The sequence below is a fragment of the Saccopteryx bilineata genome, chromosome 2 (assembly GCF_036850765.1).
Source record: "Saccopteryx bilineata isolate mSacBil1 chromosome 2, mSacBil1_pri_phased_curated, whole genome shotgun sequence".
Lineage (NCBI taxonomy): Eukaryota > Metazoa > Chordata > Mammalia > Chiroptera > Emballonuridae > Saccopteryx > Saccopteryx bilineata.
This window is the reverse complement of record NC_089491.1, coordinates 161,612,251-161,625,797: the sequence shown is the minus strand read 5'-3', so window position 1 is coordinate 161,625,797 and position 13,547 is coordinate 161,612,251. Positions and strand designations below refer to the sequence as shown.

General features: G+C 42.8%; 1 protein-coding gene and 1 pseudogene across 2 annotated transcripts in view; both read right to left on the bottom strand.

Annotated features, from left to right (window-relative positions):
• The window catches only part of MPHOSPH8 (M-phase phosphoprotein 8), a 55,536-nt gene that overhangs the window by 6,047 nt on the left and 35,942 nt on the right, over positions 1-13,547 (bottom strand). For both annotated transcript variants that reach the window (XM_066258270.1, XM_066258271.1), the window contains 3 exons: positions 5,321-5,461; positions 4,643-4,729; positions 2,620-2,774 (listed from right to left, as the gene is read on the bottom strand). In XM_066258270.1, the coding sequence (XP_066114367.1) occupies positions 2,620-2,774; positions 4,643-4,729; positions 5,321-5,461 (383 nt within the window). The remainder of the gene's footprint in view (positions 1-2,619; positions 2,775-4,642; positions 4,730-5,320; positions 5,462-13,547) is intronic.
• LOC136323747 (large ribosomal subunit protein uL24 pseudogene) lies at positions 332-1,697 on the bottom strand (annotated as a pseudogene).

The following is a 13,547-nucleotide window of genomic DNA, read 5'->3' as shown; positions in this document are numbered from 1 at the left end:
TTCCTGGCCGGGGCACACAGGAGAAGCGCCCATCTGTCTCTCCACCCCTCCCCCTCTCCTTCCTCTCTCTCTCCTTTCCCTCCCGCAGCCAAGGCTCCATTGGAGCAAAGATGGCCCGGACGCTGGGGATGGCTCCTTGGCCTCTGCCCCAGGCGCTAGAGTGGCTCTGGTTGCGACAGAGCGACTCCCCAATGGGCAGAGCATCGCCCCCTGGTGGGCGTGCCGGGTGGATCCCGGTTGGGCGCATGCGGGAGTCTGTCTGACTGCCTCCCGTTTCCACCTTCAGAAAAAAAAAAAAAATACAAAAAAACAAACAAACCACGCAGTTCCCTTAGCCTGCTTCTGTGTGCTCAGCAGCTGAAGTGCTACTTGTCTGTCTGTCTGCTCCTGGGAATTTGGGTTTCAAGAGAGCAAGTCTTCCCACCTCCTGCTCTCCATCTCCCTCGCAGTCTGAGTAGTGCTCAGCACATACTGTCTAATAATCAGTGATCAATTTGGAGAATTAGAAATGAGAATTCCATTCTGACAAATATTTAATTAAATAATAATTTGCCAGGTATGTGGCTAAAAAAAATAATTCTATTAAAAAATAAATTCAAGAAGTGCTATACACAGTCTTGTTACAATGCTTAGTTTAGGAAGCTTAATTTAGAACCCCCCCCCATTTTTGTATATACCATCTCAATTGTTTCTTCCTTGCATTTGCCCTTTTACTTTCATACTAGGCAAGATCTGACTTTACATTCAAGGATCTTTTTGCCGTCTTTGTCCAGCTGTAATCTAGTGGTAACTACCTTGCTTGGGTGAAGGCCCACTTAAATGGCCGTACTGTTAGCTTTCTACAGGCTAAACTCATTCAGTGTATTTCTTCTTTGCCAATTTGCTGTCTTTTAGTAGTGCCCTTATACTACCTTAATTTCATCATCCTTTTAGATGGATATGGATTGAACGCTGTACTTCAGCTCTTTGGAAACAGGAGAAGTCATAATCTTCCTGCAGGTGTGGGAAGTACATCGAAATGCCTCCAGTCAGAAGTCAAAAAGGAATTGAACTTCATTTTGACTGCTGGTGTGTCAGTGATGGCCACAAAGGGCAGCAAATATTTTTAAACCAACCCATCTGGTTTTTCCCAGATATTCTGGTTTTGGGAGGTAAGTCCTGCATCCCAGAAATCCCTCTGTCTCATGCAGACCAGGAAGGCAGGTCACCCTATTTGTAGGCTATCTGGATATATTACTCATATGAACAAACTGAGAAGAGGTGGCTTCCCAGGATTCCCTGCAGCATAACACTGTCAGAGCCACACTGCTGGAAAAGTCATGTGTGTGACCTTTTCATTGGGTGAGGCTCCCCTCAAAGGCTGTTAAAGGGGGAACACTCACTAGGCACACTCCCCTTTATTTAGGCCTTTGCCTTTTTTGCTTGTCCAAAAGTGACCTTACTTTCCTTAAAATGTAGATCTTACAACTATAATTGGAGCTTACATCTTGTAGACATGAAGATCCAAGTCATACTCTAAGAATAGTAGATGAGGAAGAGAGGCTATTCCTGTCCAAGGCTGCCTTCTCCTGTATTCCTTGTTATGGGAACAATAAACATCTTGTGGTAGCGACTGCTTGTGATGTTTTTGTTAGGTGTTGCCAAAATAAATGATTTAGAATTTGTGAAAGAACGCATCCAGGCAATGGAATGATAATTAGGCAATAAAAGAAAAGACATGGAGGAACTTGAATACATATAAATAAGTGAAAGACAACCTGAAAAGGCTACATAGGCTACATATGGTGCGTCTCCAGCTATTGTGTAGGACATTCTGAAAAAGGCAAAAACTATGGAAATAATAAATGAATCCCTGGTTTCCAGGGCTTAGTGGGAAGGGGGTGGGAGAGTAAAGCTATTCTGTGTGATACTATCAAGGTAGGCACAATGTAAGTATACATTTATCAAAAACCCATAGAACACCAAAGTGAACCCTACCATAAACTTAAGAACTTAAGAGGACAGTTGTCCCTGTAGGCTCATTAATTGTATCATAAGTCAGGAGGCTATGCATGTGTGGGGGCGGGGCTCTATGGAATATCTGTAGACTTTCTGCTTAATGTCACTGTGAACCTGAAAGTGCTCTAAAACTTGTGTCCATTAAAAAAAGAACAAGATGCCTGACCTGTGCTGATGCAGTGGATGAAGCAACAACCTGGAATGCTGAGGTTGCCAGTTCAAAACTACGGGCTTGCCTGGTCAAGGCACATACAAGAAGTAACTACTATGAGTTGATGCTTCCTATTCCTCACGTCCCTCTATCTCTCTCTCAAATCAGTAATTTTTTTTAAATTTACAAACAAACAAAAGAAACATCTAGTGTTTAAATTTAAGAAAATGTTTGCAATCTAAATTAAAAGGGGTACTCCTAGATAGGACAATGACAAGTCTGAAAGTTTCTAAGACCTCAATAACTGCAGAAAAGTAATTCACATGCCACTTAAATTTGTGCTCTTTTGAGAACAGAAGCCCACCGAGACCTCTACTTAATCTCTTTCTGAACAGCTGTTACATATAGGCCATCCCAGTTTTGGTGTGTTTAGCCCAGTGACTTAATCATAGTAGTCACAGCATACTTACGTATCTAAATGATTTTTCAGCAAGTCGTACACCAACACGTTGTTACACTGCTTTGCAAAATGCATTGCGCTATTTTGGTGCTTCGACAAAATATTGCAGTCAGCTCCACATTCAATTACAAGTCTTACAATGTCTGAATTTCCTCTTTTACAGGCCTGCGTCCAAAAGAAAGGGAGTAGTGATTACTTACTGTAAAATAAGGTAACTACCAGTCAGTGTTTGCCCCTTTCTTCTCACATGAGCCAACCTGGGAGTTCTTTGTAAAGACAAGGTTCGAAAAAACCTGGAATTGGTTCTCCCCAAGTGTTAGAAATGGTTACATAAACAGGAGGGGGCCAGTGTTGAAAAATATGAGGTATATCAATGAATTCTTTTTTTATTTTAATTTTTAAAAATTTTTTATTTATTCATTTTAGAGAGCAGAGGGAGAGACAGAGAGAGAGAGAGACAGAGAGAGAGAGGAGAGACAGAGAGGGGGGGGGGAGCTGGAAGCATCAACTCCCATATGTGCCTTGACCAGGTAAGCCCAGGGTTTTGAACCGGCGACCTCAGCATCTCCAGGTCGACGCTTTATCCACTGCGCCACCACAGGTTAGGCCATCAATGAATTCTTATGAGTGGTTTCTTGGTAAATGACAAACTTCGAGAAAGATACTTCTATCCCATCCCAGAAGAAAGAGCTCTACTCTCCAACCATGTCTGTTTGTCTTATTAGCCAACAACTCAGCTGAGACACCCAGAGAAAGCCTGCCTGCCCCTCACTCTTAAAGCCCTGGGAATCTAAAGTACTGCTTAGTATCACAAAATTTAAGAATTTTCCTAGGTACTGCTCCAAAGGAGAATAAGCGCAGATACAAGTCTGAATTTAGTGAATCTAGAGTGGTGCTGAGACCACTCTGGAACATTTATTATGAACCCACCTGGTGACTGCTCAGTAAAATAGTTTTAAATTCGTTCTTTCAATGCCATCTTTGCTCTAAACATATGACAATACTACCAACACACTGGAATTCAAACGTAGGGCTTCTGAACAAAATAAACATTTCCACAAGCCAAAAATGAAACAAGCACAAGCAGTGAGCCAGGTTTAAACCCTAAGTGTGGAAGAAGGCTGAGGCAGCAGGCAGACCAGGCCTTTAGAGTGACGGACTAGAAAACAAACACGGGCAATCCACTGTTAGCCCAGCTGTGGCCATGCCCACTTACTGACTCATGAAGAGCAGATGAAAACATATTGCAGACAAATGCCAAGTCGGCTCAACAGCTCAAAAAGCTGCCTCTACAGAGGAGGCAGCAGCACCGCCTCCACTCAGTGAAGTGAACCACTACTGGGTGTCAAGAACTGTTCTGGGCCCTGGCCGGTTGGCTCAGTGGTAGAGCGTCGGCCTGGCGTGCGGAAGTCCCGGGTTCGATTCCCGGCCAGGGCACACAGGAGAAGCGCCCATTTGCTTCTCCACCCCTCCTTCCTCTCTGTCTCTTCTCCTCCCGCAGCCAAGGCTCCACTGGAGCAAAGTTGGCCCAGGCGCTGAGGATGGCTCTGTGGCCTCTGCCACAGGCGCTAGAATGGCTCTGATTGCAGCAAAGCTACGCCCCAGATGGGTAGAGCATCGCCCCCTGGTGGGCATGCTGGGTGGATCCTGGTCAGGCAGATGCGGAAGTCTGTCTGACTGCCTCCCCATTTCCAACTTAATAACAACAACAACAACAAAAAAGAAATGAATTCACTAAAAACTAGAGTGCTGCCTGCAGTGCCATTCCGCGAGCTGTGGGCACACCCCACTCCTGTCACACTGATGCTGAAGGAAAGCCACAGGAGACCACCTGGGCTGCACTTTGATGGGATTCTTAGCTCCATGCTCCCTTCACCTCACTCCTCACACCAAATGTTAAGTGCTTCTCTGATGGCCTCCTCACACTCCTCTGTCACGTGCAAGCCCACAGTCTGACCTGGCCCCCAGCAGTTGGAGGCCCCAACATGCACATCTGGGAAAGGGAGGGGTGGGCAATACTGTGAGGCATTTACCTTCATTAAAGCTGTCTCACCACTGCTTTGCTGGACATTTACAAAAGCTCCTGCTTCCAAAAGAATAGCCACTGTAGTTAAGAAATTCTATTAAAGAAGAAATAAAAAAATTCAATTATCCAAATTCTTTGAAAGTAAGATATTTTTAGATGTTTTACAACTTTTGCTTCAGGAAAAAGACCAATTCTACCCTACACAGGTAGGTAAACAGTTTTCTGGTTCTTTGCTCTGCAGGGTCCTGTGACAGCTGGAGGTACTGGGGGTCAGTCCCCCACCCAAGCCCCACCATGCACAGCCACACACCGTTTTGCCAGCAATTTCAAAAGGTTAATCACTGCTTTCTACATAAGAACCTCTGCATAGCAATCCTTTAGAAAGATAACATATGGGAACATTTTAAGTAAGTTACTAACCAAAAGAAACATTTAGTTTAAATTAAAAAGACTTTTTAAAAGACCTAAGATTGAAATTGACTTTAGTACCTTCATCAGGGTTCCTTTTTCAATATAAATCACTTCCAACTAGATAATCATTTTGAAAATTCAATTGCAAAGTATTACTATTGATAAAAAAAAACATCGATTTGTTACAAGTCCCAGATGAACTGAAATATAAAATGTTTACGTTGACTGTACTGTATATTGTGTCTCAGTCCCAGGGCTATGCTGAGTGACCCACCTTCTCAGCTGCGTGGATGAGCGCGGTAGTCCCATTCCTCTGTCTGCCGTTCACTTTGGCCCCCTTTTTAAGGAGAAGCCTCAGCAGGTCGTCCTGCCCTCCGGCTGCAGCCAGCATCACCAGCGTCATTCCGCTGGAGTCCTTGATTGGTTTTATGTAAGAAAAATATGTCAATGTTGAAGAACTAAGGTCTTCTAGACTTTTTCAATGTAAAATATTTAAAATGCATTAATTTAAGCATCTACTTAGCTTTTCCACTAAAATATCCCAATAAATAATCAAAACTAATAACTTTTAGAACATTTTATATATAAATGATACCATAAAATGTTATGCCTTCCAAGTAAGTAAGTTCTACACCCACATTAATACTTGTATGGATCCTGATACTATCTACATGGCAAAGGTACTTACTTATCTCAAATTTCAGGTGTAAAAATTTTCCTGTGTTCTAGGTAAAACTTACACATTGATTATATTCACTTAGTTGGTCCAAAGATGTAAGAACTGAAATGACTGCTAGCAACCTGAGCCCACTGTACTGAGGACTCCCTGACATGCCCGCTGCCTGGGGGTGATAGCAGTGCTAACTGCTGCAGAGTGAGTTTGATTGCTCTAAAGATAAAGATTTGTAAGTAGAAAACAGAATGCTGGTACGACAAAATTGAGTTGAAAACCTGCTTTGAATAAGATAGAATTGCCCTGGCCAAATAGATCGGTTGATTAAAACATCATCCTGAAGTATAGAGGTTGCTGGTTCAATCCCCGTTCAGGGCACATACAGGAGCAGACCAATGTTCCTGTCCCTCTCTCTTCCTCCCTCCCCCTCTTATTAAAATCAATAAATTAAAACTAAAAAAAAAAACTGATGAACAATACTAAGGTAAAGATTAGCTCAAATATTTCCAATTACTAGTGGAAAAGAACACCATATGGTAAAACCAAACCATTAACTAAATATTTGATACAACAAAATTCCAATAGTATGAGTTAATCTGCTTATAACCTGAATGTTAAACAGATTTTGCTGGTATGAGTAATCTGAGGGAACTCAAATGTAAGATATATTTTTAGTAGTAGCACTTTAGATCAACTAAACTGAGTTAAGAGTGTAACCAGAGGAAGAGAAAATGGTGACGGAGTAGGCAGACGTTACAACTCCCGCCTCCCAGAAGCACAGTGGATTACAATTTCACTTAGGAACAGTCATCTTAAAAAACCAACTTTGGACTAAACTAAGAGGAATCTATAACCAAGCATCACCAAAGGAACCACACTGAGCTGGTAGGAAGGGCAGAGACACAGAAAGGGCTGCCCCGCTCCCAGGAGCTCACAGTGGTGTGGGTTGCCCAGAGAGTTGTGGGTCCTCAACCCCAGGACCAGAACTCCAGCCTGGAGCGCCAGTGACTAGAGAAGCATATGAACAGTATTTAGCTGAAAGAAGAGCCGGGTTACTGTTTGAGAAAAGGAGACAGAACTCTCAGACCCAGGCTCCATCTTAAAGGGACCATGCAGAAATCCTCATTCACAGCCACCTACCTGGGGCTATGGGAGTAGGGAGCACCAAGGGGGCTGGAGTGGTGAGAGGAGAGAGTAGTCTCAGGGGCATACAGAGACTGGGGGACAGCCACCCTGACCCCAGTACTGGGTAACTCCCCAAACCTAAAGTGGCCATTTTTCCTGGGAGAACCAAGCCAGCAAAGGGAAGCAATTACCCTGCCAGCCAGTGCACAGAGACACTTAGAAGCAAGGGGCACATCAGGGACACAAGACTTGAGTGCTGAGATCTGAGCTGCACTGTCCCCCCAACCTGCTGAGTACCCTCCAAAGAGCGGAAGGGTTTGGCTGTGGCTGCAGCTCTTGGACCACGCAGCAGCAGTGAGGGTTGGAGCCCCGAGATGCATCCCATGTGCCCAAGGAGGGCGGAGCCAGGTGGGGCACCCTGTGCACCTGCAGGGTGATGCAGCCAGGCAAGGTGTCCGAAAAGCCCATGCACCCGGCAGTGCCGGTCCCCAAGTGCCTGAGGAGGTGGCAGCAGCAGAGGGCCAGCAGAAAGACCACACCTTGGGAATAGAGAGGCCACACACACTGGTCAAGAGTAGATAAAAGCCAACCTAGGAGTGTAGTTGATATTTACAACGGCATCAAAGCCCAGTATAGGCAGCTACAAATTCTAGATCGCCTATAGCTCCAAGAAGGTTGCTAAGGGCTAGTAATAAGCAGTGACCCCTACTGGTCTGCGCCAGGTTCCAGTCAGGGAGGTTTAGGGCTGGTATATCCAGTGGCCCGATACGGAGAGCATCAGCTTAGGACCTAACAACCCTAGTTAAAGTAGTATCTTAAAGAAAGGCTCTGGCCTGACCTGTGGTGGCGCAGTGGGATAAAGCGTCGACCTGGAACACTGAGGTCGCTGGTTCGAAACCTTGGGCTTGCCTGGTCAAGGCACATATGGGAGTTGATGCTTCCTGCTCCTCCCCCTTCTCTCTCTCTCTGTCTCTCTCTCTCACTCCTCTCTCTCTAAAAAAATCAATAAAAAAAAATAATAATAAAAAAAAAAAAAAAAAAAGAAAGGCTCCTCACAGCTGACCCAGCTAAGGAACAGAAAACGCTGACACAAATAGCAAAAAAGGGCAGCAGCAGTAGACATGTAGCCCACAGCAAATTACAAACAGCTAAGGCCAACCCAAGAAGATCTAGAAATAACACAACTGAAAGCTGGAGGCAGACAACACCAACCCTATACTCAGCTAGCTACACAAACAACACATCCAAAGGAGCAGTCTATACAGAGACAAAATGAGAAGACAGAGAAATGCAATTCAACAAGAGAAATGAATCAAAAAGAGAAATCCCCAGAAAAAGAACTGCACGAGAAGGAAATAACCAAGATACCACATTCAGACTTTAGAATAATGATTGTTAGGATGCTCGTGGATCTTAGAACAAAGAGATAGCAAGCATAAAAAGGACATTGAGTCAAGGCATTAAAATTAATAAAAATAAGATTAAAAAAAGGACATTGAAATCATAAAGAATCAGAAATGACAAATACAATATCAGAAATGAAGACTACACTAGAAGGAATTAAAAGGCAGAATGAAGCAGAGGATCAAATCAGCAATTTAGAAGACAAGCAAAAGCACAAAACAGAACAGCAAAAAGAAAAGATCAAAAAGTCTGAGAAAACTCAAGAGAGGTCTGTGACAACATGAAGAGAAACAACATCCACATAATAGGGGTTTCTGAAGGAGAAGAGATAAAACAAGGAATAGGGGGACCTGATTCAAGAAATCAGAGCTGAAAACTTCCCTAAATTGATGAAGGAAAAAGTCAAACAAGTTCAAAAAGCACAGAGAATCCCATTAAAGAGGAACCCAAAAAGACCTACACCAAGACATATCATAATTAAAATACCAAAGCTAACAGATAAAGAAATACTAAAAGCTGCAAGAGAAAAGCAGTCAATCACCTACAAACGAGCCCTCATAAGGATGACATCTGACTTTTGAACAGAAACACTTCAAGCCAGAAGAGAATGGCAAGAAATATTCAAAGTAATGCAAAACAAGAGCCTACAACCAAGACTTATTTATCCAGCAAGGCTATCGTTAAAAATTGAACTCGCCTGACCAGGCGGTGGTTCAGTGGATAGAGCATCAAACTGGGATGCAGAGGACCCAGGTTTGAGACCCCAAGGTCACCAGCTTGAGTGCGGGCTCATCGGGTTTGAGTAAGGCTCACCAGCTTGAGCCCAAGGCCGCTGGCTCGATCAAGGGGTCGCTCAGTCTGCTGTAGCCCCTCAGTCAAGGCACATATAAGAAAGCAATCAATGAACAACTAAGGAACTGCAACGAAGAATTGATGTTTCTCATTTCTCTCCCTTCCTGTTTGTTGTTATTTGTCCCCTCTATCTGACTCTACCTGTCTCAGCCACAAAAAAAGAAAAGAAGAGAAATAAACAGTTTCCCAAACAAAAAAACCTCCCAAATAACTCATGGAATTCACTACAACCAAACCAATGCTGGAAGAAATGCTAAGGGACCTGTTGCAAACAGAACAAAGGGGGGGGGGGAGAAATCTAGTGAAAGAGGAATGTAGATTTAAAGAATAAAATGGCAATAAACAACTACATATCAATAATAACCTTAAATGTAAATGGATTAAATGCTCCAATCAAAAGACAGAGGGTAGATGCATCGATAAAAAAACAGAACCCATACATATGCTATCTGTGAGAAACACACCTCAAAACAAAAGATACATATAGACAAAGTAAAGGGATGAAAAAAAATATTTCATGCAAAAGGAAATGAAAAAAAAAGCTGGGGGCCTGACCAGGCGGTGGCACAGTGGAAAGAGCGTCGGACTGGGATGCAGAGGACCCAGGTTCAAGACCCCGAGGTCACCAACTTGAGCACGGGCTCATCTGGTTTGAGCAAAAGCCCACCAGCTTGAACCCAAGGTCGCTGGCTCCAACAAGGGGCTACTCGATCTGCTGAAGGCCCGCGGTCAAGGCACATATGAGAAAGCAATCAATGAACAACTAAGGGCCCTGGCCGGTTGGCTCAGTGGTAGAGCGTCGGCCTGGCGTGCAGGGGTCCCGGGTTCGATTCCCAGCCAGGGCACACAGGAGAAGAGCCAATCTGCTTCTCCACCCCTCCCCCTCTCCTTCCTCTCTGTCTCTCTCTTCCCCTCCCGCAGCCGAGGCTCCATTGGAGCAAAGATGGCCCGGGCGCTGGGGATGGCTCCTTGGCCTCTGCCCCAGGCGCTAGAGTGGCTCTGGTTGCGGCATAGCGACACCCCAGAGGGGCAGAGCATCGCCCCCTGGTGGGCAGAGCGTCGCCCCTGGTGGGCGTGCCGGGTGGATCCCGGTCAGGCGCATGCGGGAGTCTGTCTGACTGTCTCTCCCCGTTTCTAGCTTCAGAAAAATACAAAAAAAATAATAACAACAACAACTAAGGTGTTGCAACACGCAATGAAAAACTAATGATTGATGCTTCTCATCTCTATCCATTCCTGTCTGTCTGTCCCTCTCTCTGACTCACTGTCTCTGTAAAAAAAAAAAAAAAAATTAAAAAGCTGGGGTAGCAATACTTTTATATCTAACAAAATAGACTTTAAAACAAAGGCTATAGTAAGGGATAAAGAAGGTCACTACATAATGATAAAGGAAGCAGTCCAACAGGAAGATATAACCATTATAAATATTTATGAGCCTAATATAGGAACACCTAAATATATAAAGCAGAGTTTGATGGACTTAAAGGGCAAGATCAACAGCAATATCATAGTAGGGGATTTTATTTTTATTTTTTATTTTTTTGTATTTTTCTGAAGTTCAAAACGGGGAGGAAATCAGACAGACTCCCGCATGCGCCCGACCGGGATCCACCTGGCACGCCCACCAGGGGCTGATGCTCTGCCCATCTGGGGTGTCGCTCTGTTGCAACCAGAGCCATTCTAGCACTTGAGGCAGAGGCCACAGAGCCATCCTCAGAGCCCGGGCCAACTTTGCTCCAATGGAGCCTCAGCTGCAGGAGGGGAAGAGAGAGACAGAGAGGAAGGAGAGGGGGAGGGGTGGAGAAGCAGATGGGCGCTTCTGTGTGCCCTGGCTGGGAATCGAACCCGGGATTCCTGCACGCCAGGCTGACGCTCTATCACTGAGCCAACCAGCCAGGGCTCATAGTAGGGGATTTTAATACCCCACTAACATCAATGGATAGATCCTCAAGAAAGAAAATTAACAAAGAAACAGCAGCCTTAAAGGGCACTCTAGATCAACTGGATTTCATAGATATCTTCAGAACCTTTCACCCTAAAGCAGCAGAATATACATTCTTTTCAAGTGTTCATGGTACATTCTCTAGGATAGACCGCATGTTAGGACACAAAACGAGTCTCAATAAATTTAAGAAGATTGAAATCATATCAAGCATCTTCTCTGATCACAATGGCATGAAACTAGAAATCAACTACAATAGAAAAGCAAACTATTCAAACACTTGGAAACTAAATAGCATGTTATTAAATAACGAATGGGTTAACACTGAGACCAAGGGAGAAATAAAAAATTTCCTTGAAACAAATGAAAATGAACATACAACAACTCAAAATTTATGGGACATGCAAATGCAGTCCTGAGAGGGAAGTTCATAGCATTACAGACTTTAAGAAGCAAGGAAAAGCCCAAAATAAACAACTTAATCCTGCATTTCAAAGTACTAAAAAAAGAATAGCAAATAAAGCCCAAAGGAAGTAGAAGGAAGGAAATAATAAAGATCAGAGCAGAAAAAAATGACATAGAGGCTAAAAAACAATACAGAAGATGAATGAAACCAAGAGCTGGTTCTTTGAAGAGGTAAATAAAATCGATGAACTTTAACCAGATTAATCAAGAAAAAAAAGAGGATTCAAATAAAATTAGAAATGAGAGAGAAGTTACTTCTCTCTGACAACTGACACAGCAGAAATACAAAGGATTGTAAGAAAATACTATGAAGAACTGTATGCCAAAAATTAAGACAATTTAGGTGAAATGGACAAATTCCTTGAAACATAATCTTTCAAAAATCAATCTGGAAGTATCAGACCTAAACAGATTGATTACAACAAAAGAGATTGAAACAGTAATCACAAAAACTCCCAACAAACAAAAGCCCTGGGCTTCACAGGTGAATTCCACCAAATATGCAAAGAAGAACTAACTCTTATCCTTCTCAAGCTATTTCAAAAAATTAAAGAGGGCGGGCTTCCAAACTCCTTTTATGAGGTGAACATAATCCTCATTCCAAAACTAGGCAAAGAGAATACAAAGAAAGAAAACTATAAGTTATCCCTGATGAATTTAGATGCTAAAATTCTCAACAAAATATTAGCAAACTGGATCCAGCAATACATTAAAAAAAAATTATACATTATGATCAAGTGGAATTATTCTGGGGAGGCACGGCTGCTTACAATGTTTGCAAATCAATCAATGTGATTCATCATATAAATAAAAGGAGAGAGAAAAATCACATGATAATATGATTTTTCTGCAATAGATGCAGAAAAAGCATTTGATTAAATCCAGCACCCATTCATGATCAAAACTCTCAGCAAAGTGGGAATACAGGGAACATACCTCAACATGATAAAGGCCACCTATGACAAAACACAGCGAACCTCATAATCATTGGGCAAAAATTAAAAGCAATCCCGTTAAGATTAGGAACAAGGCAGGAGTGCCCCCTGTCACCACTTTTATTCAACATATTTTTGGAAGTCCTAGCCACAGCAATCGAGAAGAAGAAGAAATAAAAGGCATCCAAACTGGAAAAGAAGAAGTAAAACTATCATTATTTGCTGATGATATAAAAACTCTAAAGTCTCAGTCAAAAAACTACTGGACCTGATAAATGAATTCAGCATGGTGGCAGGCTATAAAATTCATATTCAGAAATCAGATGTGTTTTTATACATCAACAATGAACTATCTGAAAGAAAAATTAAGAAAACAAGCCCCTTCACTATTTCAAAAAAAAATAAAGTACCCAGGAGAATATTTAACCAAGGAGGTTAAAGACTTGTACTCAGAAAATTATAAAACATTGATAAAAGAAATCAAGGAATATACAAAGAAGTGGAAGCAGCCTGACTAGGTGGTGGCACAGTGGATAGAGCGTCGGACTGTGATGTGGAGAACCCAGGTTCGAGACCCCCAGGTCGCCAGCTTGAGTGCGGGCTCATCTGGTTTGAGCAAAGCTCACCAACTTGGGAGCCACGGTTGCTGGCTTGAGCAAGGGGTTACTCGGTCTGCTGCAGCCCCTCCCTCCCATGAAGGCACATATGAGAAAGCAATCAATGAACAACTAAGGAACCACAACGAAGAATTGATGTTTCTCATCTCTCTCCCTTCCTGTCTGTCTGTCCCTATCTATCCCTTTCTCTGTCTCTGTAAAAAACAAACAGAAAATAACCAAAAAAACAAAACAAAACAAAACAAAGAAGTGGAAGCATATGCTGTGTTTATGGACAGGAAGAATAAACATTAAAATGTCTATATTATCCAATGCAATTTATAAATTCAATGCAATTCCTATTAAAATACCAATGACATACTTCAAAGATATAGAACAAATATTTCAAAAATTATAGGGAAAGAAAAAAGAACACGAATAGCCTTAGCAATATTGAAAATAAAGTGGGAGGTATCACACTTCCTGATATCAGTTATACTACCAGGCCA